The sequence below is a fragment of the Lycium barbarum genome, chromosome 2, assembly GCF_019175385.1.
Source record: "Lycium barbarum isolate Lr01 chromosome 2, ASM1917538v2, whole genome shotgun sequence".
NCBI lineage: Eukaryota > Viridiplantae > Streptophyta > Magnoliopsida > Solanales > Solanaceae > Lycium > Lycium barbarum.
The window spans coordinates 133224159-133239003 of record NC_083338.1 but is presented as its reverse complement, the minus strand read 5'-3'; the positions used below and the strand labels follow the sequence as shown (position 1 = coordinate 133239003).

Genomic DNA, 14845 nt, shown 5'->3' with positions numbered 1-14845 from the left:
AGTATATTTAACCATTTAAATATAGTCGAAATATACAGAAAATATAACTTAGATATATTCCATAAGTCCACTTTTAATGTATAGTGTATTACAGAAGTTAAACTTTCATCTAAATACACTCCAAATATATGGAAAATATATATGAAATATAGTTAACAGTAAACCAGAATAAGTATTATCTACCAGATCAGACAAAATGCAACTAAAATATAGCCAAAATATATAAGAAATACAACTATTAAAGCATAAATCCAAAACAAAAGGTCAAATCAGTTTATATAGAGTAGACTTTTCAAATCCCATTAAACCACCAATATAACATAACATCGAAAAACATCGGATGTTCAACCATGTGAAATACAACCATACTAGAATAATATGAATTCAGGATGAATTCATTCTTTATTTTTAACAGAAATTTAAAGTAGAATTATCTTAACAAATAAAATCAAAATGGACTTATTTATTCTTCTTATTGAGCGACGAATTATCACACGAACACCCGTTATGACCAAGACGTCCACATTTACCGCAAGCATTCCTGCGTTTACCAATCATCAACTCCTGTAATGGCTTGTCCCTCTTCTTTTTTGGCCTCCCAGGGGGTCTCTTATAGATCGGTGGCATAACAACTTCATCTGATATACTTATAGGAACATTCCACTCGGTCTCATCGGGAAGAGAATCAACCGGCACATCATATGTGTTCACAACTGTTTCTGGCTTGAATAATTCCGAACAATATGCATCAGCAGTCAAATTTTTATTTTTCAATACTACCCATGCATGAGAACATGGTATCTCATCCAGTTGGAACATCCTACAGCTGCAAGTTTTCTTCTTCAAATCGATTATGAAACGCCTCGGTCCATCATTCACTGTGTAAACATATTCAGTTGACGCTTCAACCTGAGAACCATTTAACCAATAAACAAGCATTAACCTGAGCAGTTTTACAATATTGGGAATATAGATAAATATAGATTAGATATAGTAAAATATAGATTAAAATTTTGTGTTGCAAATAAAGATACCCTCATTCGTATTGATTTGTACTCGTTGATCGACAACACCTCTTGATACCGCCTCATCAGTGTTGTGAATGTGTAGGTACCATTTTTTCTATTTGTGCAATTCCATCTACCAAACATCTTCCTCACTTCTTCAAGGAAATCAAAAATATGTAACTCTCTTGCAGCAACTAGTTTTTCATTAATACATTCGGCTATATTCGAAGTCATTGTCCATCCTCTGTTAATAGGTGAATAAAGCCTAGACCATTTATCCCTTCCAGCATCTTCTAGGTATCGTTTTACCCCAATATCAACATTCCCAATCTTCTCCATCAAGTTATCAAACTCATCCTGGGTGTATGCCTTCGCCGGTGAATAAAATATAGGACTCAACACCTCATTGTTTGTTGTGTATTGCTTTGTCACATTTTTCCACAAATGCCATATACAAGCCAAATGAGGAACAATAGGATACACCTTAGAAACTGCGTGTATTATGCTTTCATGTCTGTCGGACACGACACACATATTTTAACTGAATTTGATCTCACACTGTGTTTTTAGCAACATTATTTATAAAACAACAGTATATATTTACAATATATCCACCACATAGTTACAGTGTATTTCAGCATATATTATTCACAAGTTAACACCAGCAATATATCCAGAGTATGTTTTTAGCAGCTTTATTTGCAAATCAATAGCATATTGTTGTATTAATAAAAAAAAAACATTCATAGAATAGAATTACACATACCTGCTCCATCCAAAGTACTTGCCGACACAAATGTACCATTATACGTTGATTTAAGGTGTGCACCATCCACTACAACTATTGGTCTACAACACTCGAATCCCTTTATGAATGCTTTGAGTGCTACAAACAAATACATAAACTCATTTTCGGGTGATTTATGCATTTTAACAAGCGATCCAGGATACGTTTTATCAAGGATGTATATAATATGCCGGCAACTTCTTGTATGAATCAGCTGGATCACCTCTGAAATCTTTTATAGCCTTCTCTCTAGCTCTCCATGCCATCATATAAGAAACATCTACGCCGAATTCATTTTTGACATCGTCTATTATATCCCCAGGTGTGACCTTCCTTTTATGGTTAGTTATTTTCGCCTTGACAACCGCTTCTCCAATAAAACAACTTGTTGCTTGTCTTTGTGAATACACTCTGTCCTTCAACGGACATGTATGTTCGTCATCGAAAGATCTAACCCTTGACATTTCAGAATCCCCAATTCTCGACGCTCTGAACTTCCATTTACATTCCGGCAATCAACATGCCAGAGTATAGCTACATAATACAATGCAAATAGTACATATTGAATCAATTAAATACAGTCGAAAAATACAAAAAATATATGAGAAATATATTACATCAAACATTTTTTAATAAACAGTGTGCTAAACAAGTTAACAAATCATCTCAATATAGTACAAATATAACAAAAATACATTTGCAATATAGTTACCAGAATACATTTAGAAAATCATACCTTATAGCATTCGATCTCTCTGTTTTGAAATTGAATCTTTCACGAATTGCATATTTCGTCATCACAATTTTCAAAGTTTCCTTATCCTGGTAAATTTGATCGACAAAAACTCCTTTCGTTTCCAGTTTCGAAATTATCAAATTGTTATCATTCTTAAACAAAACAACAGCCTTTCCTGTAGAATCACAAACATCCATACCATCCCGATTCTCGCTATATCCAATTTGCAGCACATCATCTCTAATAACACGTCTCCAATAATACGATTACCAGTTGCATCATCCTCAACATCAAAATCATGAATACTAACGCACGTTGGATACATCCCAAAAATTCTGTTTTCTCTCTTAAGCTCAATGTACACACGAACTCCCATATCGTTATGTATTTCCATTGGTTGAAAATCGCCTTCAACAATATATTTTATTGAAATAGTTTTTCTGACAGTATCCACGCCTAATTGATTTGTAATCGTAGAAACTAACTCCTTGTAATTGCAATTATCAGTGAATACAACAGCATCAATTTGTAATTCACAAAACAGTTCTGATCATTCCAAAAACTAGAATGCCGGATCAACGCAGTTACGCTTGTCATTATCCTGTTGTTTTCGAATACAACAATGTATTATATTCAATTTAGCTGAAACAATAATATTTTGAATCTATGAATCTAAGTTTTCGTATATTCAAAATTTCAGAAAAGGCGAAAAAATAAAAAAGTTGCAGTGAAAACGTTGTTACCTCAATTATGTACTCAACTTGAATTTGATATTTCAACAGATGAAATCAAATATATATTCGTCGTTTAAATCGAGCTCTGTTCACTGGTTTGATATTGTTATTTTTTCAAAGGTTTTTGATGAACTAGTTTTTGAACCTTTTTATTTTTGGTTAAAAATATGAATGCACTTTTTGAATTCATTTGTTTTTAATGTGTTAGCTGTTTGAATGCGATATGAGATCAGATATGGAATGGGAGGATATTTGCATGAATCAGGGAACATTAAAACTGATTATAATTTAAATTGGAACAAATTTTGTTTCCATAAATATAGCACTTTCAGTTAGCCCAGCGTGTGTATTTCTGTTATATTTATACTATCAATATAGAGTTCTCCAGCTATGAATTGTAAATGTAGAACATGTAGTTATAGGTTGTTAGAAGGAGCTAAAAGGTAGCTGTTTGTGAAAATTTTACTTATTAAAGACCAGAACAAAATAGGATCAAAAGTGCAAATGACCCATCGGGTTGTATAGGTTGGATCTGATTGGGCCTCTGCGGATAGTCTGCTTAGTTTACACGAAAATGGACCTTTAGTGTATTGGGTTCGATCGGCACTTGACTAACCCAGTGAAAACGAGAAATTGACATTTTAATACAAGTAATACATAGTATTGGCATATTTTTAACCCAAAACATGTTAGCACGTTTTAGGCCTAAAATAATTGACATTATATAGCCAATCAACTAAAGACGTGGCTTAATAATAGCGATGTGGAGCAAAATTAGGAATCTCATTAATTTTTTCTCTTAATCCACGTTGAATATCACTAAAACTAGGGATTCCATTTCTCATTTATTCACTTACTAGATATCCCTAAAATTATGGATACAAATATCACCATATCTTCTATCATTTTCGTATAATTAAAACTGTATTTGTTAAGTGAGTCTATAAAGGCAAAACCATGATCTCCTTTAAACTCTCATATCTCTTAGTAAACATATTTTTCATATGTATAACTATAATAATCCCAGTGAAATACAAGGAAAATTGAAAAATAATAAATTCAAACCACATATTTAGTATGTATACAAGTGCAAAATTATACAGATACTCATGCAAACAAATGTATATCAATTTATGTATACATTAGGTGCATACAACACATTCAACAACCAGCAAGTGTATATAATATATGTATACAATTAACATTATATGTATACAAAAACCAAGTTGAAAAATATAAAAACATGTGTATACATCTCAATCAATATATGTATGCTTTAGGTACAATTCGTTCAACAAACCAGCAAGTGTATACAATATATGTATACAAATAACAATAGATGTATACAAAAAAACAAATTGAAAAATAAAAAAACATGTGTATACATTAAGTTGTATACATCTTAATCAACAAACCAACAAGTGAATACAATAGATGTATCCAAAAGAAAGTTGCAATTAAAACCCAAATGCGTTTTCAAATATCTACACATATATAGTTAAGGGAGAGAGATTTCCGAATAATAGTATAATTTATTATTCAAAAACCAAAATACATATACCCTATTAAAAATTCAATTATTTTCTTAAAAACAATAAAGCCAACTACAAATAACCCTCTAATGAAGAATTTAAAGAATATTAATCATTCTAGAGTTCTAATGGAGAGAATTTTGGGGAAGAAGTTAGAGAAATATAGGAAAGAGAACAAGTATACTAAACAAAAATTTAACCTTCTAGAAGAGAGAATGTACAAAATTCCTATTTTTACTCAGCACTTTATGGGCCATATATGCCAATTTTTTTAACCCAAAATGTGGAAATGGATCATCTTGTGCCACATTCTTAAAACTTGATTAATATATGCCAATTTCATGTACTAAAATGTACACAGTGCCAAATCCCCAGTGAAAACCAACCGTTCATTTGCACTTTTGGTCCTATTTTGTGTTGGACTCTAAAAATTTTCTTCAAATGGATTAATCTTTAATTTTTGCCTTCAAAATTGAACTTATGCCTATAGGGGCATAAATTACGCATCATAATATTCACAAGTTATGTCAGCACCCTTAAAGAACTTACGCTTCTATGGGCATAAGTTGAATTTTGAAAGACAAAAAATTAAAGACCAGTCCAGTGGAATTGAGAGTTGGTTATTGCTGTCAATATTTTGGGTTAAAATTACTAAGCCTATCTTTGATTAAAACCTTGACAACAGTTACTACCAGTGGTATATACATGTCAATTTCCCTTTATTAATTACAATGCTTGGCGGACCATATCACTTATAGGAGTGTGCAACAAGCAGACTTCACACTCCTATAAGTATGGCATAGTTTACTCCAAACATGGAGCTGACATCTATAAAGAAAATCAATATCGAGTAAAATATTATTATTAAGAAAATAAATTAAAACAATTCTATTAGTTTCTTGCAGATGAAACTCTCTTTTCTTTAGTCTTCGAGTTCTTTCGGAGATAAATGGATAATCTTATTTTACAACTTTCATGAACACTAAATAATTTATTAGTTATTAAATACAATCCAATTATAGTGTCTCATATCTATTCGCTGAATAGAGTTGGTCTATGAGTGTACAATGTACCATGTCAATACAATTCAATGCCTGGCTTAATATATTTTTCTATTTAGTGTCCCATGATGCCTTATTTCATTATCTCATTCCGTATAAAAAAATAATAGTTTGTGACGCAACGTATAGGATGTATAACGTAAAATTGATTATTGTAATATAACATAAAACTGTAATATGTCGTGTCACAACTACAAATAAAAGAGGAAGCAAAATATTAGAGGAGGTTTTATAATTAGAGAAGAGAAAAGAATGACTAAGAACGAATAGTTACAAAGGATCAAAAGCCCCTTTATATTAGTAGTAATTAACTAAAGGGACAGGGGGTGATGCAAGACACATAGGGAAAGGTCGTATTCATGTCCTAAGCAACTAACTAATGGCTTCATCCATTTTGGCCTCAAAGGATAATGTGAAAATATTCATAAAGTTCACTTTATTTCTACCTTATCACATTAATTTCAACCTGTTTACGTCAGTTTAGAATAAAGTTATTTCTGTTAAGACAACAAATTTCATTCGATAGTCAAACTAAAAGAGTTACATCAAAAACATGAAGGATAGGAACCTAAAGTTTACAATGAAGTTATTAGTTCTAAACCAACTCAGCATTCATCATACCCGATAGTAATATTCAACTAGGTCGCATGCTTTGTTAAACCTAACTGTTATTCTCTTTTTGGTATTGTCTGATTTATCGCATGAGAAAAAATTAGTAGTCGTATAAAATTTCACATTACTAATATATAATATTTGATTTTTGACATGAAAACTCTTCATACTACACAATAATCGGTACGATTTTTGCTTATGTATAAGAAAATACTACATAACACATTTAAAATTTACTCCGTATAAATTATTTTAAGTGAACAGTACTTGGATAGGAATACTTAAAATGACAAAATGCCCTAAAGTGAGTCATCTTATTTTATTAAATATAAACAGTTCTTTAGTTGAAAAATCAAGATACTGCACGGTGAGGAATGTTAATAGTTTTAGGTTGACGTTTCATAGGCTAAAATTAGACTTCTAAATATGCCAAATAGGCTAAGTTTGACTTTGGTATTGCAATTTATTTGCAACTCGTACATAACAATCGATCTATTACAATTCTCGTGTAAACTACTGACCCGAAAGTTTATCAAGTATCCGCTAACAAGTGCATTTATATTAGTGTAGATATCATGTCCGGAGTTACAAATGTGTGAATGTGTATAGTGTTAAGAGAATATACGCCTCACATCTGTTGTATAAAGATATTCAGATGAGTTTATCAGTCCTTATAATTTGAATTGAATGCGTAGATTCTTTCACATGCTAAAAGAGCTAAATTTTGGAGAATCCATTATTACAACAGTTTCGTCTCTATTATTTTGAGTATATTTCTCTAGATTCAACCTATTAAGATGTTTGACTTTCCTCTATGTCTCTCAATTAAGCTCGTTGAGCCACTAATTCTTCTCTAAGCCCATTTCTTAGTTCGTAGCTTATTCTCTTTTTTTATTCTTTAATTTGGCTCAATCTATATTCATAGCTAGTTGAAGATACTAGTCACATAACTATTTGTATAAGTATTTCCAAAGAAATTTATATTATTTTTATACTGCTTCAATCGATATCATATAAGATTTTGAATTTGTGATTATTTGAACAAGAAAGTAAAAATAGGGATGAACCCTAATTGATCATTCAATGATGAACTATGTGGAGAAGAAGAATAAGAGTAGAGAGAACATTTCTGAATTGTTTATTTTATTGAATGAATGATATACAATGTGTATATCTTCTGATATACACGGATAGTTAGTTTCTAATGACCAACTAACTATAACTAACTTAACTAATTAGTTGAAGGCTTAACTAACTAACTGCATAGTGCAGAATTACTAAACTGCCCTTGCTATATATTCTTTATACATCAACACTCCCCTTCAAGCTAGGTGGAGAGAAAATGTTTAATATACCTAGCTTGGACAATAAGTACATATACTGAACTTTACTTGGTCCTTTTGTGAGAACATCAGCAGGTTGCTCATTAGTTGAAACATACTGAGTTGAAATCAGTCCTTATTGTATATTTTCTCTTATGAAATGACAATCAATTTCAATGTGTTTTGTTCTCTCATGATAGACTGGATTTGCAGCTATTTGTATTGCTGCCTTACTGTTACTATAGATCTTAACTGGTAGAGTAACCTCAGTTTCCACTTCTTTAAGTAATCCCATTAACCATGTAATCTTAGAAACTATTGTTGCAAGGCTTCTATACTCACCCTCTGCTGAGCTTCTGGAAACAGTGGTTTGTTTTTTTGTTTTCCAAGATACTAGAGTGTCATCCATCTTTATTAGAAATCTTGTTACGGATTTCCTTGTAAGAGGGCATGATGCCCAGTCTGCATCACAGTAGGCATTGACAGTGATGTTAGCATTACTTGACAAAAGAATTCCTTGCCCTGGTTGTGCTTGGATTTATTTCACAATTCTGATAGCTACATTCATATGAGATGTTTTAGGCTCCTATAGAACTGACCTAATGTTTGAACTCCAAAAGCAGTGTCAGGCTTAGTCATTGTTAGGTACAGTAACTTCCCAATAATTCTTTGATAAACTGCTTGTCCGTTAGTGGATCACACTGCTTTCCGGCATCTGTTGTTTTTGAATTCTGAAAATCATAACTCTTTGAGGTGAGTTTAATATTGATATCAATGGGAGTTCCTGCTGGTTTTGCTGCAGACACCCCAACTTCTGAAATAAGCTCTATGGCATATTTTCTTTGATGCATAATAATCCCACTTTTTGATCTTACAAACTCTATTCCTATAAAATATTTTAACTCTCCCAGATCTTTCATTTTAAATGCTTTCTTCAATGCAAACTTTGTTTCTTCAATTAGTGTTAGACTGCTTCCAGTAACTGGCATATCATCAACATACACCAACACAATGACAATACCATCAACTATTTTCCTTATGAATAATGAATAGTCACGTTGACTTTGCTTGAATTCCATATTGACCAATGCTTCAGTGAGTTTAGCATTCCATTGTCTTAGAGAATGCTTCAAACTATAGAGGGATTTGACAAGCTTACACAGCTTCTCCGCCTGATTGCCAAATCCTTGTGCCATGGACATATAAATTTCATCAAGTAAATCCCCTTGTAAGAATGCATTATACACATCCATTTGGTGTATGAACCAATTCTTGGATGCTGCTAAAGTTAGAAGTGTCCTCACTGTAATCATTTTCACCACTGGTGAAAATGTTCCTTTATAATTTATACCCCCCTTTTGGCTATACACCATTGCTACAAGCCTTGCTTTGAATCTCTCAACTTCTCTTGATGTTTTGTATTTTATTTTGTAAATCCACCTGCATCCAATTGATACTTTCCCAGCTGGCAAATTAACAACTTCCCAAGTATTATTGCTTTGAAGTGCCTGAATTTCAGATTGCATTGCTTCTATCCACTTTGGATATTTACTGGCCTCAGCAAAGTTTTTTAGTTCTGTCAGACTTGATATAGCAGCTACATAGGCTTGATATTTTGGGAGCTAGTTTTTCATAACTGATATAGTTACATAGAGGATATTGCACATCTTTGTTTATATTTAATGAAACAAATCTTTCATCCATATAGGGGGTTGTTTCCCTCTTTCTGATTTTCTGGTGGATACAGTCACAATTGGACCTGATCTTGGTAACTGAATTTGAGGTACAACTGGTTGAATTGGTATTTGAGATGGTGGTTGAACTGGTGTTTGTCTTTCTGTTTGTGAAATAGTTGGTTGTGACATAGTTGGTTGTTGTGTAGGTATGATTTGTAATGGGGGTGTTATTTGTGGTATAAAAGCCATTTGTTGTTCTGGTTGGTCAATATCAGTTCAACCACTTAGTGGATTTTGTGTATCACCTTCTACTGTCTCCTGCTGCACTAGAGAAAAATCATTTGCTATGGTATGCTCAGAAAATATAGCACCTTTATAGCTTCCTCATTGAATCTCATGATCATGTACCTTAGGAAACTCATTAAGAGTGTTGAGAAAAAGAGGTTGCTCATCAGTTTTTAAAGCAGAAAATGGAAACAATGTTTCCTTAAATATAACATCCCTGCTTACAAAGAAAATTTTGTTAGACAGATCATATAGAATATATCCTTGGTGCATTTTTTAGTACCCTATATGAACTGATGTCTTACCTCTTGGAAGATGTTTGTCATTTTTTTATAACACCTTAGCAAAACATAAACACCCTATTACGCTTAGATGGCTTATTATTGGTTTCTTTTGATATAATTTCTCATAAGTTCATTGGTTGTTTATGACATGACTTTCAAGTCTATTTATAAGATACACTGCTGCTAGTACACAATGGCCCCAAAACTTTATTGGAATCTTTCCCTAAAATCTAATTGCCCTTGTGACTTTTAAAATATGTCTGTGTTTTCTTTCAACCACCCCAATTTGTTGTAGGGTGTATGCATAAGATCTTTGATGTTGAATTCCCAATTCTTTAAACATATTATCAGTTACTGCATTTACAAATTAGGTACCATTGTTAGACCTCATAATCTTTACTGTTTTATCAAACTGTGTTCTTACAAAAACCATAAAATGCTTTAAACAAACACACACATCTGACTTCTGCTTTAACAAGAAAATCTAAGTCATTCTTGAAAAATCATTCACAATAGTCAAAAAGTATTTATTCCCACCAACTGTCACAGATTTGTAAGGACCCTAAAGGTCTACATGTATCAACTCAAAGCTACTAACAGTTTTGATGTAGGTTATGCGTCCACCAAACAATGTATGGAGGGACCTGGTTGAGTACCAGTTCCCTTATGCAATGCAGTAAGTAAAGAAGGCACTGTTTTTACCGTGAAAAACTTCTTGCTCAAGGGATTGAAAACTACGACCTACCCCAATAGGATTTCAACTTCACTACACACGCAACTTCAGATTACAACCTATTGTAAGCTAGAAACTAACTCCCATAATCCCTCAACCCTTACAATGGTGGTAACCTTGGAACTAACTCTCGTAGTCCCTCAACCTTTTCAATACACCGATTGCAAACACCTCCACTTGACTAACTCTAGCCAAGGAAACTAAGGTTGACTACCTCTAGCCATACCCAACTAAGACACCTTAGACTAAACTAGCCAAGGGTACCACTTAATAGATTGAAAGGTAAACTACCTAACACTACTAAGAATTTGAAATACCTACAACAACTTTTTATAAGAGAAGAGTAGGTTTACAAGTTAAAGCACATGAAACAAAGCTTAAAACAAACTAAGAGAATAAAACATCTTCAGTGTGGGAAACAAGTCCCTCAGTTTGTGATTAGCTTTGTTGAACACTTGGAGAGTCTTGTGACGGCTACACCTTTTGGGTGATTTTTAAGATTTCAAGTGATGCACAATATGTTGCAATATGCTGTATATATAGTGGGAAGCATGTGGGATAGATAGATACTACTCATTCAATATTTGACCTAAAGCATGGGCCAGCTCAACTGTTGTACTTGTGTGCAGTGAGTAGCTCGGCTTTACAGCTGTCTCTGTTTACCGTACAAGTTGCACAGAGAGCAGATCACAGACCAGGTCTCAATATGATTCTGAATCAGTTTGACAATCATCAAAATACTAATGCACTTGAGCTTATCAAGTTTTACTACTACTGATAGGAAAATCAATCCAGTCTGTTCTGCATAAGGACAAACTACATACTTATCAACTTGATCTGTTACTTGTTGTACATCTATAAAAAAACACTTTCTTCAAAACACTAGAAGACATATGACCTATTTTCTTATGCCACAACTCAATATCTACATTCTTCAACTGAACTTCTTTATTAAACATTTCTTCAGCAGCAAACACAATACTCTTATCATCCCTCCTTGGCAAATGGTTGATCAGTAAGTATAGTCTTCCTTCTTCCTTACCAATCTCCTTCACTTTGCAGGTATAAAGCTCCAGGAAAACACAAAAGTGAGGAAAGAAGGTGATTGAGCAACCTAACTCCTTTGTCATTTTACTTACTGACATTAGGTTATACTTAAATTGAGAAAGATGAAACACGTTAATTATCACACTTCTACTTGACAAAGTACAAGACCTTGTATGTGTAACTACTAAAATATCACCATTAGGTAAATAAACTTGTTTGGGCTTATCAGACTTTACAATAATACTTTTATCCAACATACCCAAATTAGACACCATATCATTTGTGGCACCAGTATCTATAATCAAACTTCACTATTTTATGTAACTAATAAGGCCATACCTTCCATATTGGCTGAATTTTCCATTGATTTTCCATCAGTAGTGGAACCATGTCCTAACATTTGCAGAATTTGATCATACTGAGTCTTTGTGAAAATGCAGTTTTGTAGTTGAGCAGTAATATTTTCAACCTCCTGATTAATTTTTCCATTTCCTTATGAGCTTGTTGACACAGAATGTGCAGGCATGGTACTCACATTTGTGTTCAACCCATAGTTGAATGCCATTTGATTTGGTGTAGCAAAACCACTAGTTGAACCAGTCTCAGTGACAACACTATAAGCAAAACCATTATTTCCTCCAAAATTTTTCTTCTTTGACTTAAAATCAGGAGGATACCCAACCAACCTGTCACATGAGTCTTTAGTATGCCCCTTACATTTGCAAAATTCACAGAACATATTGAATTTTTTCTTGAACTTCTGGTTTCCACCTGTCTTGTTGTACATAACAATTGGTTCAAAACTATTTGCTGAGTACATTGAATTCATACCTTGCATTCTAGAATTAGCAGATATAGCTCTTTGCCCTTCATCTCCAACTACCATAGCATATGCTTGATTAACAGTTGGTAAAGGATTCATCAACAATATTTGACTTCTTGCCTACTGGTAAGACTCATTAAGCCCTATCAAGAACTGATACAGAATGCTACAAAACATTTTGACTTGTCACATTTACAACCAGGTGCTGGAACCAACGTGTCAAACTCAACCCAAAGATTCCTGAGTTTGGTATAGAAAGCAAATAGAGAAGTTGTATCCTGACTGAGTTTTGCAATTTCTTTATGGATATTAAAGGTTGTTAAGCCATCTACTCTATCAAATCTTTCTCTAAGACCCTCCCAGAATTCATGAGCACTTGAACCAAATACAACTCTTCCTAACAGACTCTTTGACACAGAGATCATCACCCAAGATAACACAATTGCATTAACTCTTTCCCATTGATATCTTGTTTCTTTACTAAATGTCTCTCTCTTGCAATAGTCATCCACCATTCCCATTTTATTTCTTCCCAACAAAGCAATTTTCATAGAATTATTCCATATAACATAATTTTCAGTACCATTAAGTCGGAAAGTAATAATGCTAATTCCACTAATATCATTTGGACTCAAGTAAAGTGGGTGATTATAATCAATACTCTGTCCTTGCATTTAATTGTGATTCTGCGAACTGGTTGCACCAAGATTTGGGATATTTGTGACTCCATTCTGCGTATTTTCTTGAGGATTATCACCCAGACTAACACCATTGTTGATAGTTTGATTCATATTTCTCCTTTCCCATTCTTCAATTTCTCCCATCTTTTCTATTTGTGGGTGAAATAACACGAACTAGGAATGAAACTGTTTTTGTGATAATTGAACAGATTTCCACTTAAATTGAAATCAATTGAATCTTTAATTTGAATCTAAATCACTCATCTAGATAATCTAGCTAAGGGTGCTCTGATACCATGTGATTATTTGAACACTAAAGTAAAAATAGAGATGAACCCTAATTGATCATTCAATGATGAACTATGTGGAGAAGAAGAATAAGAGTAGAGAGAACATTTCTTAATTATATATTATATTGAATGAATGATGTTGTCACGCACCAAAACCCATTCTAGACGTGACTGGCATCCGGCGTCATGAGCAACATCGGAAGAACCTTATAGATCAATAACCATCAAGTCCATTTCTATAATTTTTCATTATTTAATTAAACAAGTCATAAATAGCTAAATATATCGTGATCATAATTATAAAATAAAATTAGCGGAAATCTAATATAAATAAGTTATCATCAAATGTAGAAACACCCAATGAGTCAAACAATGACTTCACAACTACCTACATTATGACACTTGTCTATGGAGCTTCTAAGAAAAATAAACTAACTCAGGGCTCGAAGCTACTAAGGAGTAATATTTGACTCAATGAAAACCCACGAACAAGTGTGTGGGCTCACTAATAAGCTAGAAAGCAGTAAGTACTCGTAATCCGCGAGATCTGTCTGTACCTGCTCTTCTTCATTACCTAACATACCATAAAAAACAACAATGGTATGCCTGAGTACTGGGTACTCAGTGAGTGTCTCGGGGACAATAAGTAATATAACAAAATATGTATTTCCATAAGATCAGTGATATAATTTCAATGAAAAACAGTTGGAAATCCAAAGATGAGAATCAATCAACAACTTCACAACCATTAATAGAGAAACCATAAATCAGTCTACAATTCAGTTCCAACTTATTATGTCATTAAGAACAATTTCAGTCTTTCCAGTTCGAGTTCAACATTTTCAACAAGCCACTCACAGGCAAACAAGTTCATTATTTTCAATAAGCCACTCACAGGCAAACAAGTTCATTATTTTCAATAAGCCACTCACAGGCAAACAAGTTCATTATTTTCAATAAGCCACTCACAGGCAAACTAGTTCATTATTATCAATAAGCTACTCGCAGGCAACAAGATACGAAACAAGCACTCACAGGCTAATCAAAGTACAACACATGCCAACACAGGCCCAAACAAGTGAAATGAAGGGATGACCACTTAAGGATCCCTACATTGGGGCATGTAACCCTCGATGACCACTCTTCCTCCCGAATGGCTAGGTAAAATCACATTGAAGTTATGAACTCTTGATGACCACTCTTCCTCCCGAATGGCTAGGCAAATACCACATCGGG

At 33.3% G+C, this 14845-nt stretch overlaps 1 protein-coding gene across 1 annotated transcript; it reads right to left on the bottom strand.

Moving 5' to 3' along the window:
* Nucleotides 1–459: 459 nt before the first annotated feature.
* LOC132628935 (uncharacterized) lies at nucleotides 460–1541 on the bottom strand. Its single transcript, XM_060344685.1, has 2 exons — nucleotides 1161–1541; nucleotides 460–909 (listed from the first exon to the last, which is right to left on the bottom strand). The coding sequence occupies exons 1-2, from the start codon at nucleotides 1539–1541 to the stop codon at nucleotides 460–462; spliced, it is 831 nt and encodes a 276-aa protein (XP_060200668.1).
* Nucleotides 1542–14845: the final 13304 nt, after the last annotated feature.

Coding starts and splice junctions, on each gene's coding strand:
- LOC132628935 (XM_060344685.1), bottom strand. CDS start 1,541: ATGTGTGTCGTGTCCGACAGACATGAAAGCATAATACACGCAGTTTCT. Junction 910..1,160: donor TTTTTGATTTCCTTGAAGAA/GTGAGGAAGATG, acceptor AATGGTTCTCAG/GTTGAAGCGTCAACTGAATA.